This window comes from Peromyscus maniculatus, chromosome 1 (genome assembly GCF_049852395.1).
Source record: "Peromyscus maniculatus bairdii isolate BWxNUB_F1_BW_parent chromosome 1, HU_Pman_BW_mat_3.1, whole genome shotgun sequence".
In the NCBI taxonomy this organism is placed as follows: domain Eukaryota; kingdom Metazoa; phylum Chordata; class Mammalia; order Rodentia; family Cricetidae; genus Peromyscus; species Peromyscus maniculatus.
Window position 1 is genome coordinate 193,158,566 of NC_134852.1, and position 20,963 is coordinate 193,179,528.

Genomic DNA, 20,963 nt, shown 5'->3' on the forward strand with positions numbered 1-20,963 from the left:
TTACCTCTTTATCTACACGTTGTCAGTCTAACTAAAGCTGCGGGTGGTGGCGCACGCCTCTAATCCCAGCACTTGAAAGTCAGAGTCAGGTGGATCTCTGTGTGTTCGAGGCCAGCCTGGTCTACAGAGAGAGTTCCAGGATAGCCAGAGCTACATAGTGAGACCCTGTCTCAAAAAGAAAACAAAAAACAAAAAACAAAAACCAGTTTAACTAAGACATAACTGTCAAGCATCTGTAGTAGACAGCCTGGCTACACTCAGGCAGGCGCAGAGATTATGTAAGGGCCCAAATTCCCAGCAGCTTTGTCGTATCCCAGAGTACAGTTTTCTCAGTTTGAAAATACAGTGTTGTTTTCTTACATGACTGAAAATGCGTTACACCTGGTTCTTTTAAATACATTTATTTGGAGAACATTAGTATAGCAATAATAACTGGACCTCCCCAGCTATTACTTCATCAGGTCAGGCACTAGATGTGAGCATCCTATGAAGGAGTGACTTTTACTCCCTTCGAGGCTTTGTTCACCTTCCCCTTTGTTGCTGATGATTCGTATCCAGAAGATTTCTCGAAAGGAGAAATGGGGGAATGTCTGGCGCAGTGGTACTGATGTCTGTTTCTTTAGGAAACCTTCACAGCATATTTCAGTCTCGTGGAATCCTTGGTGTTATTATGACTGTCAATAAGAACCAGGGGGTTGTGCTGGTGGTTCTTGATGATGTCCACAACACTTCCAAAGTACTAGGGAAGCAAAACACAGGTGAATTAGCTGCTGTTAATGTTACCACCTTGCTCTATACCTCTCATCACCTCGATTTCTCAAGCTGTTCTCGGTTACTGGGTCTCAGCCGATCTTCTGCCCAGAAGTGTCTATCTAGTTTAACAAAGATTGAAGCCTGCAGGGTGATAGGCTCTGTGTTTAGTAGACCAAAGCCACACGGACAGCTTCAATTAGAATACCTGCTTTGACAAGTTACCTCACCGATTAGGATGTAATGTTTTTAAAAGGTTTTGCTAAATGATTTAAAATATTTGATTCCGAGTTGGGTGTGGTCGCATGCCTTTGGAGGCACAGACAAGGTGGTCCCTGAGGTCAGGCCAGCCTGGTCTACAGAGTGAATTCCAGAATAGCCATAAAGAAACTCTGTCTGGAAAATAATTAATTAGTTAATTAATTAATTAAAAACAGTTTCTTATTGTCAAACATGAAAATGCTATGTGATAGACTTCCCTATGTCCCTCACAAAACACAAATTATCTGTAACGTTGCACAAGTCTTGACATCTCCTGAAGGTCCATGTCCTAGCTCATGTCTCAACCTTCCTAATGCTGCAACCTTTTAATATAGTTCCTCACATTGTGGTGACCCCCAACTATGAAATTATTTGTATTGCTACTTCATAACTGTAATTTTGCTGTTATGAACTGTAATGTCAAAATCTAACATGCATGATATCTGATACGAAATCCCTGTGAAAAGGTCCTTCATCCCCCAAAGGGTCACCACCCACAGGTTGAGAACTGCTGTGCTAAAGGCAAGGTTCCCACAGTGCCATTACTGTTAAGTTAGTGGAGCCTTTAAGAAGCAGGTCTCATTGGAAGCCTTTACTTCACTCTGGATGTGCCCTTGAGGACATTGTGGGGCCCTGGTCCTTCCTTCTTCTTGTGAGTGATTTCACTCTGCCACGATGGACTGACTCACCCTGGCGTCCAACACAGCAAGGCCAATCTACTATGGACTAAGACCTTCAAAATGAGCTGATATAAACCTTTTAACCTTTAGAAGTTGGTTATGATAGGTACTTTTGTTATAGTGATGGAAGACAACTGAAACACAATGGATAGAATAAATTACTCTTAGGATTCAGTACCAGAAAAACTGACTTCCTAGCTAGCTTTGTACTTTGGTTTTTTTTTTTTCTGAAAGAGAAAGGGGAGCTTTATGAACCCTCTTCTTTCTATCTACACTTGACTGCTTGTAAACTGGAGCACACTTACTGACAGAGCAACAACAAGTTCCATGCTAGACTCTCACCATACACATTACTCCTTCTGTATTTGAATCACCCGTGTCTATACGTCTTGATTCAAGGATGTCAGAAAGTTTGTTTTGAAAAAAAATCAAAGTTTTAAATGAAATATTAAATAAATCTAACACAGACCATGAAATAAGATGGATTAAGTATACAAAAGTTCACAGTCATCAAATAAGTACATTTATCAATAAAAAAGATATTTATTTATTTATTTATTTATTTATTATGTATACAGTGTTGTTTGCATGTATGCCTACATGCCAGAAGAGGGCGCCAGATCTCATTATAGATGGTTGTGAGCCACCCTGCTGTTGCTGGGAATTGAACTCAGGGCCTCTGGAAGAGCAGCCAGTGTTCTTAACGTCTGAGCCATCGCTCCAGCCCACATCTATCATTTTTAAAGTAACTGGTCTGCAACAGTTCCATGGTTTATGGAATTGGCACCCGTTGACTATTGTGTCCCTTAACCTCTTCAGTACAGATAGCCATCTGGTAACAAGCAATTTAAAAGATTTATTGATTGTTTGGATGACTTCCAAAATCTACATATTGAGTAAAAATATATTCATAATACTGAACAACTTCTCAAACGAAATACAGTTGTGTTTTAGATGGCCGGCCTTCTGAATGTTAGACTGTGGAGGAGAGGTAAGTGGTAGGGACTTTGAAAGGCTTTCACTTTCAGGCCCTCCTTCTCTGAAGCCACTCAAGGCTTTTGCAATTGCCAGTGGCATTCCTCTGTGAGAAATGCCATGGTATATTCATTTGGGGGGTGGGGGTGAGGAGAAGGCACAGAATGTTGTCAAGCCAAATACAGTCAGAGACGTGAAAATGAAAGGGCTAGGAGATGAGCAAAAGCAAGTTCTCTGATGCTGAATTCCAAGTTTAAAAAAATGTGTGTTCTGAACTTAAGAAACACAGAAGAGGTCTGGAGAGATGGCTTGGCCATTAAGAGCACCTCTTCCAGAGGACCCAGGTTCAATTCCCAGCATCCACATGGCAGCTCACAACTGTCTGTAACTCCAGTTTCAGGGGACCTGACACCCATGGCAAAACACCAAGGCACATTAAAAAAAGGAAGAAAGAAAGAGAGAAAGGAAGGAAGGAAGGAAGAAAGGGAGAAAGAAAGAAGGAAAGAAAGAAAGGAAACAAGAGGATTTGAATTGAGTTGAAATTGAGATAGATAGTGGAGTTGAAGCACATTTGTGGTTTAAATAAAAGATGAATTGGCAATCATTTAGTTGCTGCTTTCCCTCAGTTCTCTTTATGTATGTTCATATTAATTCAGTGTATTTGAGATGTCCACGTATGTACAGAAAACAACTGGTTCAGAAACCCAACATCTCATGGACAATAAAATAGAGCAGACATTACAGCTATGAGATTACTATACTGTGCAAGCCATAACAACGGCATGAAAAGTTAATTAATTAACTAGTTATTTATTGACCCTCTCTGTTATATTGTACACAAATAGAAGCAGAGAAATGGGGGGAGAGACTGGAAGGAGTGGAGGAAGGGTCAGGATGTAACATATGAGAGAAAAGGCAAAAAAAAAAAAAAGAAGAAGAAGTTTGCTGTGGGATATTCTGTATGGCAAATGTGTTGCTCTGATTGGTCAATAAATAAAATACTGATTGGCCAGTGGCTAGGCAAGAAGTATAGGCGGGACTAACAGAGAGGAGAAAAGAAAGAACAGAAAGGCAGAAGGAGTCACTGCCAGCCACCGCCAGGACAAGCAGAATGTGAAGATGCCCAGGTAAGCCACGAGCCACGTGGCAAGGTATAGATTTATGGAAATGGATTAATTTAAGCTATAAGAACAGTTAGCAAGAAGCCTGCCATGGCCATACAGTTTGTAAGCAATATAAGTCTCTGTGTTTACTTGGTTGGGTCTGAGCGGCTGTGGGACTGGCGGGTGACAAAGATTTGTCCTGACTGTGGGCAAGGTAGGGAAACTCTAGCTGCAGAAGTTGAGAAACGATCTTTAAAGTATATGCATAGCTGATATTAAGTAGCACAAAGTTTCATTTTCCCATTTTATGTTGAATATATTGAAAACATTTTTCTTACAAATTATTTAAAGGAGATTTTTAGTTGATTTTCAGCATTGCCAGACACTATTTTCACACTCCTACACACATTAGTCCAGGGTCTGGTTATGTGAGGTTGGGGCAAAGGTGCTGGCCTGTCAGGACAAGTGGAACTGAAGAATTCTTGTTGACCAGGGTGCGTTTTTCTTTTCTCTTTTTAAATCAAGGAAGCCCATAGCCTCTCTGAGAGTTCAAAGTTTATGTAAGAAACTTTCAGGACCTGTGAATTAGGACAGCTCCCAGCTCCCCATTTTCTTGCCTCTTGTAAGTGAGCTACACTACTGAGGAGACTTGGAAATGAAGCCACTCTTGGGTCTGTCCTGTCAGCATAGACACCATCTCCTAACACTGATTATGATGAAATGACATTTTCAAAGGGGCTTTTAAGATAGCATTTCCAGCAGGAGGGAAGCCTTGACTACTCCAACCACCCAACCCTCTTTCATTGCCAGTGAGAAACTCTTGTGATAAAGGCCACAGCACATTCATTCTGTCTGTTCAGCACAGGGTGCTGTGAAGCCAAGTGCAATTGGAAACTACAGGGCTAGAAAATTAAATAGAACAGTTATTGAACTTGGTTAATTGACAGTGCAATCCTGTTCTTGATTCGTGTTCTCAGATTCAAGAGTTTGTCTTTTCTAATTATCTGAGACTTCATTTAAAGCCACAAGCTACAAAAACCATAGAAGAAAACACATGAGGAAAAAGTTAAGACATTGGATTTGGCAATGATTTCCTGATTGTGACATGAAGAATACAGACACCAAAACCAAGATGTGCCAATAAGAACATATCAGAGACCAAAACCAACAGTTAACAGGGAACTCAGGTAAGGAGGGAGAATATTTTCATAAATTCCCAAACTCAGAGCTGGCCAGTGATGGTGCACATTTTTAATTCCAGCATTTGGGAGGCAGAGGCAAGAGGATCTCTGAATTCAAGGCCAGCCTGGTCTACAGAGGGAATTCCAGGGCAGTCAGGGATACATAGAGAATCTCAAAAAATCAAAAACAAACAAAACAAAAATTCCCAAACTCAACAACAGCAAAAACTGCAATACTTGATTGGAAGGTGTACAAAGGACTTGAATAAATAGTTCTGCACTGGTGATAGATAAGTGACCAACAAACACATGAAAAGATGCTGAACAACACTAATCATCAGAGGAATGTGAATGAGGTATCATGACGCACCCATTTAAGTTACAAGTGTTGGTGGGATGGGAAGTTGAATGCTGTGTACTGTTGCAAAATGGTGCTGCATGTCAAGCTGCATACCTAAACATGATCAAGATGGTCTGTGATAGGGTTTTGAAATGTGTGTCTTAACCACAGTTTTTAGAAAACAAAACAAAGAGAACACAAAGGCTATTTGGTTTGTTTTACAAATGCCATTATTACTTATAACCAACCATTCAACCAACAACTGAACTCATTCATTTAGTGTCCACTAAAATAAGCCATTTTACTCCAATTCTGTAAAGGCAAAAGCAAACAAGACATGGTCCCGGCCTCGTTATTGAAGAAGACAGATGCATCAGTAATTATGATTTAAAACAAAACAAAACAATGCTGGGTTTGGAAAGGAAGTGGCTCTTTCTAAAAGTATCTTCAAAAAAGTTTGTTTTTCTTTCTTCCTTCCTTCTCTTTTCTTGCCTCCCTTCTTCCATCCCTCCTTCCTTTCTACCTCCCTTCTTCCATCTCTCCTTCCTTTCTACTTCCCTTCTTCCATTTTCAAATTGAGGTAGGGCCTTACTTTATAGCCCAGGCTGGACTTGAACTCACAATCTTCTAACCTCAGCCTCCCAAGTGTTGGCATTGCAGGTAGGTACCACCATGTTCACTCTTAAGTGATTCTTCACTCGGACCTGGCTTGTGCTATTTTCTCTATTTAAACTGTTCTTTCCACCTTTTTTTCCGTTTCTTTCCTTCAACTTTCAATCCATCATTCAAGATGAGAACACGTATTCCTTTCTGGACCATTCATAGATGTGGTGGCCTGAATAGTGCCCACAGGCCCATGCATTTGAACACTTAGTCATAAGGGAACAGCACTATTTGAGAAGGATTAGGAGGTGGGAACTTGTGGGAGGAATTGTGTCACTGGTTTTAGGGATTCAAAAGCCCACACTAGGCTCAGTGTTGCTCTCTTTGCCTACAGATCAAGATGCAGCTGCTTCTCCAGCTCCATGTTGCCACCATGCTCCCCACCAAAATAATAATGGACTAAACCTTTGAAACTTTAAGCAAGCCCCCAGTTAAATGCTTTCCTTTATAAGAGTTGTCTTGGTCATGTTGTCTTTTCACCGTGACTGAACAGTGACAAAGATAATGGGTTATACTAACTCTTACTCCAAGATTCCTTTATTGGAAAAAAAACATGAAAACAGAAACATGTTGAGCTTTTATTTTGCTCCTAATTAAAGACATTTCTATTTGTTATTTAAGGTCTATGTGAGTATTTTTTTAATTACATGAGTTCATCTTGGCCCAAATATTATAGTCTAATGTTTCAAATCAAGTCCTTCCCTGGTCACCTAACTTAGTGCCAGAGTTGAGTTTCTAGGCTTTGATTTTGGAGAGTTAGTCTAAGACCTTGATTATTACAACCTTAATTCAATTTGGTATTTCAATTTCCATTTGTAAGTTTCCTTGAACTAATAAATTATATCAGATTGCCCTTATTAATTATTATTAATAAGGTAGAAAGGGGATGAGGAGATGGCTCAGTAGATAAAACACCTGCTGTGTAACATAAAGATGGAGTTCAGATTCCCAGTGCCCATAAGATGCCAAGTGAGGATAGTGGCCTGCCTGTAATTCTAGTACTCAGAAGACAGAGCCAGGAGATCCCTGGAGCAAACAGCTAGCTAGAGTATCCATATTCAATCAAGAAATCCTACCTCAAACAATAATGTGGAGAGTGATCAAGAAAGACTCCCAAATATTAGCCTCAGGCTCCTACATGCATGTACATGGACATGCATGTGCACTCTACACACATGCACACTGTACACACAGACATATGTACTTTAAAAATTAAACAAAAGGCTGGGCAGTGGTGGTGCACGCCTTTAATCCCAGCACTTGGGAGGCAGAGACAGGCAGACCTCTGTGAGTTGGAGCCCAGCCTGGTCTACAGAGTGAATTCCAGGACAGGCTCCAAAGCTACAGAGAAACATTTCAAATCCCACCCCACCCCAAAATAAAACAAAAGTACTAGTATATATACCACACTGTTTTTCTACATAGGATATACCATTACACAGTGTGCATCATATACTACATTACTACATAATATAGTATTTTTGAAATATGTTTTGAACATTGCATTTTATTTTATTTTTTACTTATGACATATATACAACCCTAAGACCAAGTACTTTTCTATTCTTTTCCTTTATCTCTGGCACCTAATTGAGCATGGTGCCACGGTGTTCAAAACATAGATGTAGAGCTGAGTTAAAGAGAAGTTACCAGCCAGCTATAGTGGTACCGTCCTCAGGATCCCATACTCAGGAGCATTATGAGTTCAAGGCCAGCTTGGGTAGGGAGTTTCAGGCCCACCCAGGCTACATATTACAACTTTGTCTCAAAATAAATAAGTAAATACATAAATACATAAACAAATAGAGAAAGAATAATTACTAACCTCTTCCCCATTTTTCTTCTTTCCCAAAGCATATTGTTTGGTTGCTTCAATAAACCGTACAGGAATATTATATACTCGCTTATTAAAGAATGCAACTAGTGTATATGGCTGCTTAGAATCATGGCCAGAGCTCTTCCGAATAAGAAATGATCCATCCTGTTTAATAAAAGTAAAGTACAGTGATAGTTATATTTCTGGAAGCTAGAAATCAGTATGTGAAGAATATTTTATTATTTTCAAATATTAATTATTTAGCTCCATGTTTTGTTGCTGATTAAAATCTGTTTTTATTATTTTTCAAGAATACTGTTCATAAAACAGTATAGGCAGATGAACTTAGGTGAAGTCAATGCCAGAATTTAATGTGTTTCCTGAGGTATTATGCTCATCGGGAATGAGAAATATGTAAAAGGACACAGTAAGATCAAACCTACAGTCTCTTGAGCTAGGAGCCATGTTTGCCTGTTCCCTTAAGTAAAAGTCTACCATGTTCTGTGTGAACTGTGAGGAGAAAGCAGCAGCTGGGCATTCAAGCTGTTAACTGAAGAAAATGCTCACCTCAACAGACTTATTTACGTGAAAAACTTTAATAGAATATTCCAATTTGTATTAAATATTTTATTAAGATAGTTTAGAATCATAAATTTTGAAAAGTTATGAGCAAAACTTGGCCAAAAAGACAGGATGAAGAAATGCAACAGTGATTAGCTTTAGGAAAGAATTTGAAAAAAGAAAAGAAAAGTCTATCTCAGAAACAAAGGAACAAAATTTACAAGAACTCTCGGGACTAAGTGACCTCCAATAGAGATTTAATGTGTGACCCGAAGCCATGGAGACAGCCATGACATTTAAAACGGAGTGCAGCAGCGTTGGCCAGACAGTGATGACCAATGAGAAGTGACATGGAGGCCTTGAGACATCTCTGAACAGCCTGCAGCTGACTGTCCTGGCTCCAGAGAACATGGAGTCACCCAGGGCTCACAGAGCCAGTGCCGCGATGGCGAGCCGCAGTGACTGTGACTGATATCAAGGCAAAGCCGTGGCTGGCCCATACAAACAGGTTGTGACTGGTCCAAAACACACCCTCTCCTGGACCCTGTCTCTCTCCAGGGCCACCTTCCCTGGTGTGCAGCACCCAAAAAGGTGGTCGTTTTTTCCCTAAGTAGTGTGGACTGAACAAGAAAGAAGTAAAAGCTGAGGAAAACCTCAACCCGTTGGAGACAGCCCTAGAAGGCCTTCTCCTGTTCTATCACAATTTCCATCTAGGCAGAGCAAAGGAACCCTCACCAACTGATTGATGACATGCTGACAGGGATTCGGGCTTTTGAAAAATGGGAGAGTAGAGGGAGTCTTGCATTGTCCCATCCGGGCCCCAATGCTGAGCTCTCAAAAATAGACTCCCAGGTAGTTTCTGCTGCCTTTATCCAGATCTTGGATCCCATGAGTTGGTTCAACATAGCCTATCCCTGCCAGCCCCCAGCTCCAAGGTGGCGCCCCTACCGCATCAGGGCTTTCTCAACCCTCCCCTGCCTCCCACTTCTCTCTGTAGTTTGAGGGGTGGTGGAGCCCACAGAGCCTTGAGATTAAAGTAAATAGGAAGGAGCTGGAAGAACAAAGTGGGTAATCCTGAGAGGGGAGAAAGAACAGGGAAGTAGCCCTGCGCCTACACCCCTGCACCTACACCTCTGCAATCACTTAGTGGGATTTATGATGCGCTCCATAGTGTGGGATTTTTTGATGCCCAAACCTTGTTGGATCTGTGCAGGGCTTCTTCAGCGGATTTGCGGTCACAGGCGCCAGCATACCAGGGCTTACCGTGAAGTTCAGCCTCCTGTGAGACAGAGGCATTGTGAAACATGAGTTGGTCCTCAAAGTCTGTGAGAATTTAGGTGAGGTGCTTAAATGGCCGGTTTTGCAAAACCAAGTCAGGAGCAATAATCTGCATCTTCACCACTACTGTTAAAATGACTTTTGTGTTTCCTTTGGTCAACCACAAGGCTTCTATGGCTAGCTCATTCCCATTTGGCATTTGCTGCTAAATTTAGTACTAAAACGTAAACGGACCTCACTAGGTTCCTCAACCATTTTTCCTCCTGAATGAATTATATACTCTTTTCTCATTGTGCTCTTATTCTTGATGCTTTATAGAGTGCTTCGTAATTTCAGAGTGTTCACATCACATGTGTGTAGGGGTGTATGCTCGTGCACACGTGGACAAGCAGGGGTGCACGTGTGCCAGACACCAACATTTCATGTTGCTCCTAGGAGCTGTCTACTTTGGTTTTTGAGATAGCATCTCTCACTGGGCTCTAAGATTAAGCTGGGCTAGCTGGCCAGTCCACCCCAGGGATCTCTGTTTCTGTCTCCCCAGTGCTGAGCTTACAACCACACAGCATCACATCCCTTTTTCATTTTGTTTTCTCCTGTTCTGTTTGTTGGTTCTGGAGATAAAATTTAAATCCTCATGTTTGTGCGGCAAGCACTTTACCAACTGAACGATTTCCCCAGCTCCCAATCGCCAGTGTTTCAATAATATTATCTTATTCGATTTTGACAAATAAGGATATTTATTTGCTTATCATCTTCACATTTTTGCATCAGCTCAGAGAGACTTATTCAAGCACACAGGGTCCTTTCTCTGTCTTTTTATGCTGTTCTTTTTGATATAGGCTGTAACATCATAAGCTTCCACAGGTCTATTCTGAGGAAATTATAAAGTTTAAATAAAATCTATGTGAGAGGAATAACAACAAAAACAACACATTCCCCCAAAAGAAGCACTAATTGTCTTTCAGGGTATCTGGAATAGAAGTGAGAAGAAATGGGGCAGGTATTTCTTAGTCACTGAAAACAACAAGACATACTGTATCCACCAGGCCAACTTAATTAAAATCCAGACTCCGTGTTGAGGCTTACTCCAAATTGTCTTCTCCAAAGACATGCCCTTACCCAAAGTTCACTGGAAACAGTCTGATAACATCAAACTCACACCATACCTGGTCTGCAAAAGTGGAATTAGATGAAAAGCTAGGTAAAGGTCCATCTACAGCTGGGCTTCCCCCTTCTGGAAACCCTGAAAGAGATTTGAAGATTCCATTAATCTTTACTGGTTTCTGTGCAGTTAGAGTGCCTGTGCCTCACTACGGAGCTAGCACCGTGGGCCACACACAGAACTGAAAAATCCTTAGGACAGTGCTGTTCAGAGGAGGCCTCAGGACCCCTTGAAATCCCCAAGATCATTCCAGACCTTTGAGAGGTCTTTTGCTTTTTTGGCAAATACCTATCTTTGAAAAACCTAGGTTTTCTTCTTGTCTTTCAACAAGAAAAGTATAGCAACTGACTTTTGGCTCTAGGCACTTAAAATTTCTGTCAAGTTGGAACTGGTAATTTAGGTTGTAATACCAGCTACTAGGAAACTGAGGCAGGGGGATCACAAGTTTAAGGCCAGACTGGGCTACACAGTAAGACCCTGTCTCAGAAGTAGGATTTGCAGAATGTAATCTAGTGCACTCTATACACACTCACACACAAATACACATACACACACACACACACACACACACACACACACACACACACACACGCGCGCGCGCGCGCACACATATAAATATTTATGTTAGTGTATAATGATTTCATGTAGCTTTTTTTTTTTTTTTTTTTTTTGGTTTTTTGAGACAGGGTTTCTCTGTGTAGCTTTGCGCCTTTCTTGGAGCTCACTTGGTAGCCCAGGCTGGCCTCGAACTCACAGAGATCCGCCTGGCTCTGCCTCCCGAGTGCTGGGATTAAAGGCGTGCGCCACCAACGCCTGGCCTCAAGTAGCTTTTAAATGGATTATTTAACAGCTTTTGTTTTTTAAGCTTTGATCATAAGAAGCAATCTCTTCATGCTCCATTTTGAGAGTTACAAAACACATAAAGCATGGGAGTAGTCAGCCACACATCTACTGCTCTAATCTACAGCTTTAAAAATGGTCTGGTTGCTGAATGTGTTATCTTTCATTGTTAACTTAGTTAATCATTTTTATTTTATTATGCAGGGTCATTTTTATGAACACATATAAAGTATTTTGGGTATATCTCCTCCAAATTCCTTCATCAACAGTTTTAATTTATAATAAAAGTATTATCAGTAGGAAGAAATGTTTAAACCAAAATTATTTGGGTCTTCAATGAATTTTAAAAGTATTAAAAATAGTGTTAAGGTGAAATTGCTTGAGAATCCTTGAATTAAAACAAAAACTCCCTCAAGTTTATAGTCTGACTATAGAAACACATGAAACAGAAAACACTCAGCTGCTTGCTTGCCTTCCTTCCTTCCTCCCTCCCTCCCTCCCTCCCTCCCTCCCTCTCTCCCTCCTTCATCTCTCTTTCTTTCTCTCTCTCTTTCATTCTTGTGTACCTGATGTGGATCTAGGCACTGGGAAATATGTATATTTTACATACATTGGTGAACAGAACAGCAAAATGCTCTGTCTTCTTGGAACTTGGACTTCCAAGGGTTGAGCAATCAAGACGTAAGCAGCAGCTCTATGCCCGCAGCATTGAGAGTCACACTGCTCTTGAGAACAATGGACCAGAAGGTGGCTTCCCAGAGGTGGCTTCAGGACAGGTGGGAGAACACTCCCAGATACAGCAATACAGTTGAGAGGGTGGTCAGACTTCCCCAGGGAGCCTAGAAACCGTGCTGGCTGGTTTCTGAGGGTCACAGTCAGGCGAGCACCCAAGACTGACACTTTCAGAATCATGAATATGTGCTGGGACCTCTCTGTTTTCGACGTTTTGTCTTTGCCCCACTTTTTGTGGCGGGACCTTGGGGAACCCCATCGCAGAAGAACCATTCCCAGATCACCCCATCTAAGAGGACAGCCCTTACCGACCCCACCCGTCTCTACCGCCCACCCCACCCCACCTAGCTGTTTTCTTTCAGGGCGCTTTGAGGTTGCCTAATGTGAGACTGTTTGTCTCCCTGCTTGTTGTACTGCGTGTGTCTCCTGCAGCAATAATGTCACTTCCACTAGGACAAGGCCATTGTCCATCCTAGTCTTCCCTCTACCAGTGGCTGGCACGTGGTGGAGAGATGATCAGCAACAATGCAAAGAAGGACTAGAGCTGGAAAACAACTGGTAAAATGCAGCTTTCTAAACAGAAAAATAAACTTCTATAGACAAATTTAGAATGAACAGAAAAACTACTTAGCAAAGTTTCATTTTCTTTAAATGAAATTAAAAAAGTAATTAAAAACTAAAAAAATTAACTTATGCAGCAAAAATGCAAATGTATTTTTGTAAGTGACAATTATTCTGTTTATTTGAATGGTTAATCTTGATTGTTTTGGAATATGTCCCGAATTTTATGTAGCGCTTTCCTTTTTTTTTCACCTCCTATATTGAGTTGGAAAAAAAAAAAAGGTGGAGGTAGTTCCCTTCTGTGAGCCTGACTCACTGAGTCATAGATGTACTTATTAGAGGTTTTCTTTTTAATTGCACACGTGTGTATGTGTATGTGAGTGAGAAGAGGACATTGGTCCCCTGGAGTTGGAGTCCCAGGCCTCTGTGGGTGCTGGGGACTGAACTCACCCTCTGATCCATCTCTCCAGATCTGACTCATCTGATTCATATATAAGGTGATGTTTACCTTGGGAAAACTATCCAGATAACTACCACATTCTCACTGTAAGGCACAATTTATAGATATATGTGAGGCTCACTAAAATGTCTTTCAGATTTAAATGAAATACCTATCATTTATTGAGAACCTTCTAGGTGCCAAGCACTGTATTAGACATTTTTTCACATGTTGTTTCACATAATCTGACTTTGAAAATAGCTGTATTGTGATTTTTTTAAATGATGATGATGATGATTGATAAGTAAATGTTCAACCAATACTAAAGATTGGAAATATTTACCTTTCAACATAACTCTACAAAATAAATATTGTTGGCCCCATTTTACAGACAAGGAAGCAAACAAGAGAAGACATGGGACCACACAGTGGAAGTAACAGCGCTTTTTAGTCCCCATGGTCACTTGTGGTTGACCGTTGTGGTGGTTTGAATGTAACTGGCCCCCATAAGCTCATAGGGAGTGACACTATTAAGAGGCGTGGCCTTGTCGGAGTAGGTGTGGCCTTGTTGAGGAGGTGTGTCACTGTGAGGGGCAGGCTTTGAGGTCTCTTATGAGGTCTCCTATGCTGAAGCTACTCCCAGTGTCACAGTCTATTTCCTGCTGCCTTCTGATCAAGATGTAGCCAGCACCATGTCTGCCTGCACATCAACACGCTCCCTACCATGATGATAATGGACTGAACCTCTGAACTGTAAGCAGCCACCTCGATGAAATGTTATCCTTTGTAAGAGTTGTGGTGGTCATGGTATCTCTTTACAGCGATAGAAACCCTCATTAAAACAGTCATCATGGTTTCATTGTACTTACTTGGCAGAGGAACAGGCTTTTGATGGATAGGTCTGAAAGGAAGAAATTCAGGTTAAGTAAAAGGCAGAACACAATACAAAATCTGGAGACTCCACACCAAAGGGTATCAAGATCTAAAGGTGGGCGGGGCAACAAAAACTTCTGGAAAACCAAGATTTTTCCCTTTAGCTTTGCAAAGGGGAGCCTTGGCTGAAGTGCTATGTTTTAGATGAGACCAATAACCTGAAGAATGGATCTCTGAAATTCTTAGTTTCTTGAGTTGCTAACATCTTCCCAGATTTAATTAAGAAGTGACGAAACATTGCTTCCCCCTGTGACCTTGTATGACAATGAATTTCCATAGCAACAAGAAGAAACTTGTTCTCAAAGGGAAAAGAGCTAGCTCATGATCTGTTGTCCCCACACTCTGGAGGCTGAGGGAGGAGTTAAAGGCATCCTGGCTGCATATATAAGGAAGGCAATGCATACATAGCCAGGCAAGCTGGGGCTACAGAGTAAGACCCTGTCTTTAAAATGAAGGGATTGGAGAGGTTGTTCCAGAAGACCTGAGTTCAGTTCCTAGTGCCCACACTAGATGGCTCACAACCGTGCAACTCTAGCTCCAGGGGATCTGATACCCTTTTCACACACATGCAACACATACTCACATATATACAGACAAAAAATCAAAATGAAAATATTTTTAAAAGAATTAATAAATAAATAAATGGAAGGATTCTTACTTCTGGGCAGGAGGAAATACTGGTGACTGTACACTGTCTTGTCTGTGACTAGACCCTCGGTGGCGTTCAGCAGGGACAGGCTTTTCTGGATTAGGAGAGGATCTCACATTAGCATTAAAGTGAAATATCAGTCCCCATCCCCAAATCCAGCCACTCAGCTGTGGAGGACCCCCTTTAGCCAGATGTCTTCCCAATACCCTGTCTTCTAAGGAGTTCTCAGTCTGTGTACTTGTGACTCTCTTGGTGTGTGTGTGTGCTCTTAGAACCATAGCTCCCTCTTGGCAGTGTTACCATGCTGGTACCTCTGTGCTCCTCCTTCAGCAGTGTCCATGAAGACAGAACCCTTGGGTACCGGACTGTAAGTGTCTGAGCACAGGTGGGTGCCAGGCGATGAACCCCTGGGTACCGGACTGTAAGTGTCTGAGCACAGGTGGGTGCCAGGTGATGAACCCCTGGGTACTGGACTGTAAGTGTCTGAGCACAGGTGGGTGCCAGGCGATGCACAGGCTTGACAGCCCTCTGCACAGCTCATTCTCTGCTTTCTCTGTGTAACCGCCCTTCAAGTGTTACCACACCTTCGTGTGTCTTGCTTAGTCATGAGATGGAGTATAAGTAACTTATTGCTGATGAGAGGTAAAAATCTCAGGATTTAAGAATGATCTACTTGTGAAAAATTAATTGAATCAAAGTCCAGGTTGCCCTTGAATGTTGACATTGCTTGGATCTCAGCATGCTCTTGAGGGAGGGTAGGAAATAGACATAACCACAGAGCTTAAGAAATCTCTGTTGAAGCCCATAGGGAACTTTCCTACTGTGACGTTAAAAGAAAAAAGCTACAGGGAACTTCAAAGGAACAGAAGCAGTGACTCCCATGCTAAAAGTGGTCAGCCCGAGTGCACTGACATTCAGCCAGCCTTGAACTCTAGAGCTATTTCAGATGTGTGGCAGGTTACTTTGAACTGCCATGCTAACTCTGTGCTCATTTCTTTAAAACTCTGAAATTCCCAAAGGAGCACAATGCCCACACTAGTTTCCGGCAGTCTTAAGCTTTGACCACACTGTATGTATTGCTTCTAGACACTGTTAGCCAGAGCCTTGCCATCTTGTAAAAGCTTCCTCCATTTGGTAGAGCTGTGATGGTTCCCATAATTACAGTAACTTGGTTTCTAGAACTGTTGGGTCTCTCAAGCTGTCCAAATATCTAGAAATGAGCTCAAACTGGACTAGAGGTTTTCTGGCTGTTAGGTAAAAGCCAGCATTCCTCAGGAACTTGTGAAGCTGGTTCCTATCTGTGAAAAGGAGCATTTCCCTTACCTCTGGCAGAAGGGACACATGGCTACTGGTGGTGCCTATCAGAATACCAAAGTCCATGTGCTACAAGCCACAAAAATATACAAAGTAGAATTTCTGCTGATTATGACAAAGCTAATACCTGGAAGAAGCCAAGGGCCTTCCAGAGGTCAAGCTGAGGCTCAAGGAGCCTTGGTGATATTTGGCTTTTGATTATCAGCTGTTTCCTGCTATGGGTTTCTTGTGTGCTATTGTAGCTTTTCCATCATTTATTGGGCACCATTTCCCCTCTACTAAAGGAATATTTAGATAACCTTCTGTGCTGACAGCTATGTACAGCCGGAACCCCAGTTCAAGCCTCCCTGTAATTATTGTTATTGGCAGCATCTGGCCAGGTCCATCCCCAGATGGAGGAAAGTACCTTATCAGAGACACCTCTGTACTCTCTAAGAACAGACTTAAGTGTCCAGACAACCTGTTTGAGAAGGCCTGGCAGATGTGCCAATTAAGCTTAACTTTCTCCTTTCCCAAACCTTACCTCTAGTTCCAGATCTCCCTTTAACTATCACCAGAGGCATCTAGCTGTGCACAGGTTGCCTAGCGACTGAACTACAAACAGTTCCCCCACCCTGCAGAAAAACGGCAGATAGCTTGGACAGAAAGGAGCCACAGGAAAAAAGAAGGCAGTTTTATTTTCTCCCATTGACCTAGCAGTTTATAGACTCTTAACATTTTCTACCAATCACGTTTAAGACTATAGTGGAGCACATAAGATCCCTCTTCTTAGATATTACCCAAATTTAGCCTTTAGTTAATTCATTTCCCCATTAGTCACTTCCCTTTTGGGTTGTGAATAATAATTAACAATTACTGCCCCTCCATGTGATTCTTATCACCCCTCCATTTAACCCTGGAATCCTGGTTTTGCACTGCCAAGGGATTACTCCTTGTAAGTGTATATATATACTGGGACTCCCTGGGCACGGGAGGATGGCGAAGAAGATTTGAAAGAATAAATGACTGGACTAAGAGCTCTGTGTGCTGAGATTCTATTTCCCGAAAAGAGTCCTCGCCATTCATAGTTCTCTCTCCTGAGCCCCTGGGATGTATAATATTAAGGCCCTCTAATATTATACAAGATCCATGCTGGCCTCTGGGCTCCCCAGTATTGCAAGGACCTGTTACACATTTCAAAGACATGCTAGCTTCAGGCATTCCCTCCCCACAGCCGCTTGTCCCTCTTATGACCTGATTATCCTCACTAATTGCTCGCTTACTCTATCTAGCTGTACTCTGTTCTCATCTCTTGTTATCTCAGTATCTTCGCTATTCTCTCTTGCTTCCCTAGTCCTGGCTATGTTCAGTCTACTGCTCTCTACTCTAGACTCTTCCAGATGCCTCTGGCTGTTTTCTCTCATATCTACAATAAAAACCTTAACCACATCACAGATCAGTCACATCGGCAGTTTCTTTTCCCGCACCCACTCACATATAAGAACTCAAGTAGATTGTTTCTCTGGATTCCTGTCTTCCTGCCCAGGCCATACCACCACCACCAACAACAGCAACCCCAGTCATGAGAGATGTCTATCAGTCATCTGACTCTTTAACTCACTGGTCATCCCAGCAATGGACAAATACCAGCTGAAAAAGGAAACTTTTCAACCTGTGTCCCAGCTTGTAAGCAGAAATGATTCTTACAGAGTTTACCTCACTCAAACAAAGCCCTGCATGGTCTCAAGTCACTAGTTTCCTTGTCTGTCTGTCTTTCTCACTTGTTTTTACATTCCTGAAGTCTCCTCCCCAGGGCAGAGATGGCTGCTCCCTCCATTTGAGTTTAAATGGCCACTGCCTCTGCTTTTAGAAGGAGTCCAAAGGAAGGCGCTTGCTAAGCTCCTCTGGGGGAAAAGCCTGAGAAGCAGGGGGCAAGCCAGCAGCCCGCCCAACCTGGTTTTGGAGATTCTCAAAGCCTTTAAGTTTACACAGAGGCTCCAGTCACTTAGGACTGTCCGCTCTGCTCCTGCTTATCAGGCTGGAGAGCCTGGAAGGATGCTCAGGGCATGCGTGGGATATCCAGGAACAGAAAACTTCAAAGGGGAGGCAGAGAACCACAGGACAGCCAAGGAGGGCGTGGGGGACAGAAACAGCCTGCGGGAAGAAAGAAGAGGGAAAAGAATGGGGGAGAAACCTAATGGTGGATAAAAGGGGAGATGAGAGCAGCGGTGTGTGCTCAGAAAAAAGCCACTGTCCCCTGAGCAGGGACACCAGCGTGCTCTGTGAAAGGACACACGCTGTAATGAAGCACAGGAAGAAGCCTTCATGTGTGGAGTTGGATGGGTGCAGGACTTCAATCTCTGTGCTCTAAGTGTCGACATCATGAATGAGTCATCTTTTCTTTTTCCTGTCCCCATTCACGCTTTTCAAATACAAACTTTTTAAATGAGGTGATTATTAAAAAGCATGTTGTCCAAGTGAGTTCCAGGAAAGGTGCAAAGCTACACAGAGAAACCCTGTCTCAAAAAACCAAAAAAAAAAAAAAAAAAAAAAAAAGCATGTTGTTTTGAGAGATGGTGAAGCAAAGGGTATTTGAAGATATACTAAGACTAGGGGCATTTGAACTCTGAGAACTTTACAACAGAACTTGTTTAAATAAACAGGGTTTTAAAACTTCGTGACCTCTTCTAAGCTGTTCTGAGACATGTAGGTGGCTCTAGGGTCATACATAGTACCACCATATTGCTTTCTAGCTGGCTGTGGCCGTCTGCAGTAAGCAAGTGGCAGGCAGGCTGTAGCCTCCTCCACAGACCCTGCCTGCTACCCTCAGGCTCCAGAGCTAACTTTGCTATTCACTACTTCAGTGCAAAATACTAATCATTCAGAAGAGTTGGCTCCATATTAACAATTGGCTCCTAAATAATGAAAGAAATTCAGAGTTAAGGATTTATATGCAAATCATTAATAGAAAAATTACTTTTGGAGTACATTCTCAATCTTCAGAATAAACACATTTACCTTCACAAACGTTTGATGCGTTCTGTGGAGAGGCAACTGGAGTCTATGTTAAGGAAAAAAAAGACAAAGACATTCAGCCCAGCAGAACATGGAGATAAAAGTCAGAGCAATATTAAATATGCTGGTAGAGATTTGATGTAGCTACTCCAAATCATACCAACAAAGCGAAAGCAGTTTTCATTCATTGAAAACTGGATGAGTGTGTCTCGTGGAAGGAGCGGTGCATTTCATTGTGGGGACATGACTAATCTGTCAGCAGTGTTGATGGACACCATGACCCTCAGCAGCTGCCAGGCAGCAGTGCTCATGTGGTGGGCATCGGGCATCTGGCTTTGGTCTCATGGTCCCACCTTCTATGAATCCTAAGCAATAGTCACTGTCAGGTTCTAGAGTCAGCTCAGGTCCAGCTGGGCCAAGTTGCATCATGGGCTTGCCCAGGGTCACTGCATTCTGATCAGAAGCTGAGTCTGGTCTGTGACTGTTTATCTGATCCATAGTGGTCTGCTGTTTTCTGGGGTCAGCAGTGATGGAGGCATGGATGACTGCACACCTCCCGTTATCTGCCGCACACAGTCAGAAAGGCTAACAGGACCCAGCAAGGACCACCTCATCAGGAGTAGCACCTTCCCAGCTCCCTGAGATTCGAAGTTGCTCTGGGTTGTCCGGGCAGCAGCTTCAACTGCTAAGCCGCTGTGTTGAGCACAACTGGATGCATTGTTGACCTTAAGTAAGTGGCTAACAACCAAGACTGCAGGAAATGTGAAGCACTTTCAAGTGCAGAATCCACTTACTGTCTTCAGTGGTGTGGCTGTTTTCTTCCTGGGGAATAAGAGATTAGCCTTGTTAGACACAAGCAAGACGAAGCAGAGCTACCGGTAACCTTCTTCTTCTTAGACCTAAACCATGAAAGTGAAGACAGTGGGTAGGAAGACTGAGCTTGAAGGACAGATAGGGATGGATGGAGGATTTAATAGTGATGATCCTCCCAACAGATGGAGAAGGGTTAACCCTCTTAGTCAGCACTCTATTGTTCTATTGTTTTGTGAAGAGACACCATGACCAAGGCAATTCTTATAAAAGATAGCATTTAATTGAGGGCTTGCTTACAGTTTCAGAGGTTCAGTCTGTAATCAGTATGGCAGGGAGCGTGGTAGCATGCAGGCAGGTTCTGGAGCAGTAGCTGAGAGCTGCATCCTGATCCATAGGGAGAGAGAGAGAGAGAGAGAGAGAGAGAGAGAGAGAGAGAGAGAGAGAGAGAGGGAGGGAGAGGAAGGAGGAGGAGGAGGAGGAGGAGAAGGAGAAGATGAAGAAGAAGAAGAAGAAGAAGAAGAAGAAGAAGAAGAAGAAGAAGAAGAAGAAGAAGAAGAAGAAGAAGAAGGGAAGGAAGGAAGGAAGGAAGGAAGGAAGGAAGGAAGGAAGGAAGGAAGGAAGGAAGAAGCGGAGGAGGATGAGGACGAGGAGAATGAGGAGGACGAGGAGGACGAGGAGGACGAGGATGAGGACGAGGAGGACGAGGAGGAGAGGAGAAGAGAGGAGGGGAGGGGAGAGAGAGACTGACTCTTGGCCTTGTGTGGGCTTTTGAGACCTCAAAGCCCACCCCCAATGACACACTTCCTCTAACAAGGCCACACCTCCTAATCCTTTCAAATGGTGCCACTCCCTAAGCATTCAAATATATGAGCCTATAGGGGCCATTCTTATTCAAACCGCCACATTACTGTTAATAAA

The 20,963-nt window shown here is 42.5% G+C and overlaps 1 protein-coding gene across 2 annotated transcripts in view; it reads right to left on the reverse strand.

The window, feature by feature from the left end:
- Positions 1–385: 385 nt before the first annotated feature.
- The window catches only part of Blnk (B cell linker), a 75,392-nt gene continuing 54,814 nt past the window's right edge, over positions 386–20,963 (reverse strand). For both annotated transcript variants that reach the window (XM_042263511.2, XM_042263507.2), the window contains exons 10-17: positions 20,027–20,054; positions 19,236–19,278; positions 14,934–15,018; positions 14,212–14,243; positions 10,775–10,851; positions 9,526–9,609; positions 7,779–7,934; positions 386–739 (exon numbers count right to left, since the gene is read on the reverse strand). In XM_042263511.2, coding sequence (XP_042119445.1) covers positions 620–739; positions 7,779–7,934; positions 9,526–9,609; positions 10,775–10,851; positions 14,212–14,243; positions 14,934–15,018; positions 19,236–19,278; positions 20,027–20,054 — 625 coding nt within the window. In that variant the 3' untranslated portion in view covers positions 386–619. The remainder of the gene's footprint in view (positions 740–7,778; positions 7,935–9,525; positions 9,610–10,774; positions 10,852–14,211; positions 14,244–14,933; positions 15,019–19,235; positions 19,279–20,026; positions 20,055–20,963) is intronic.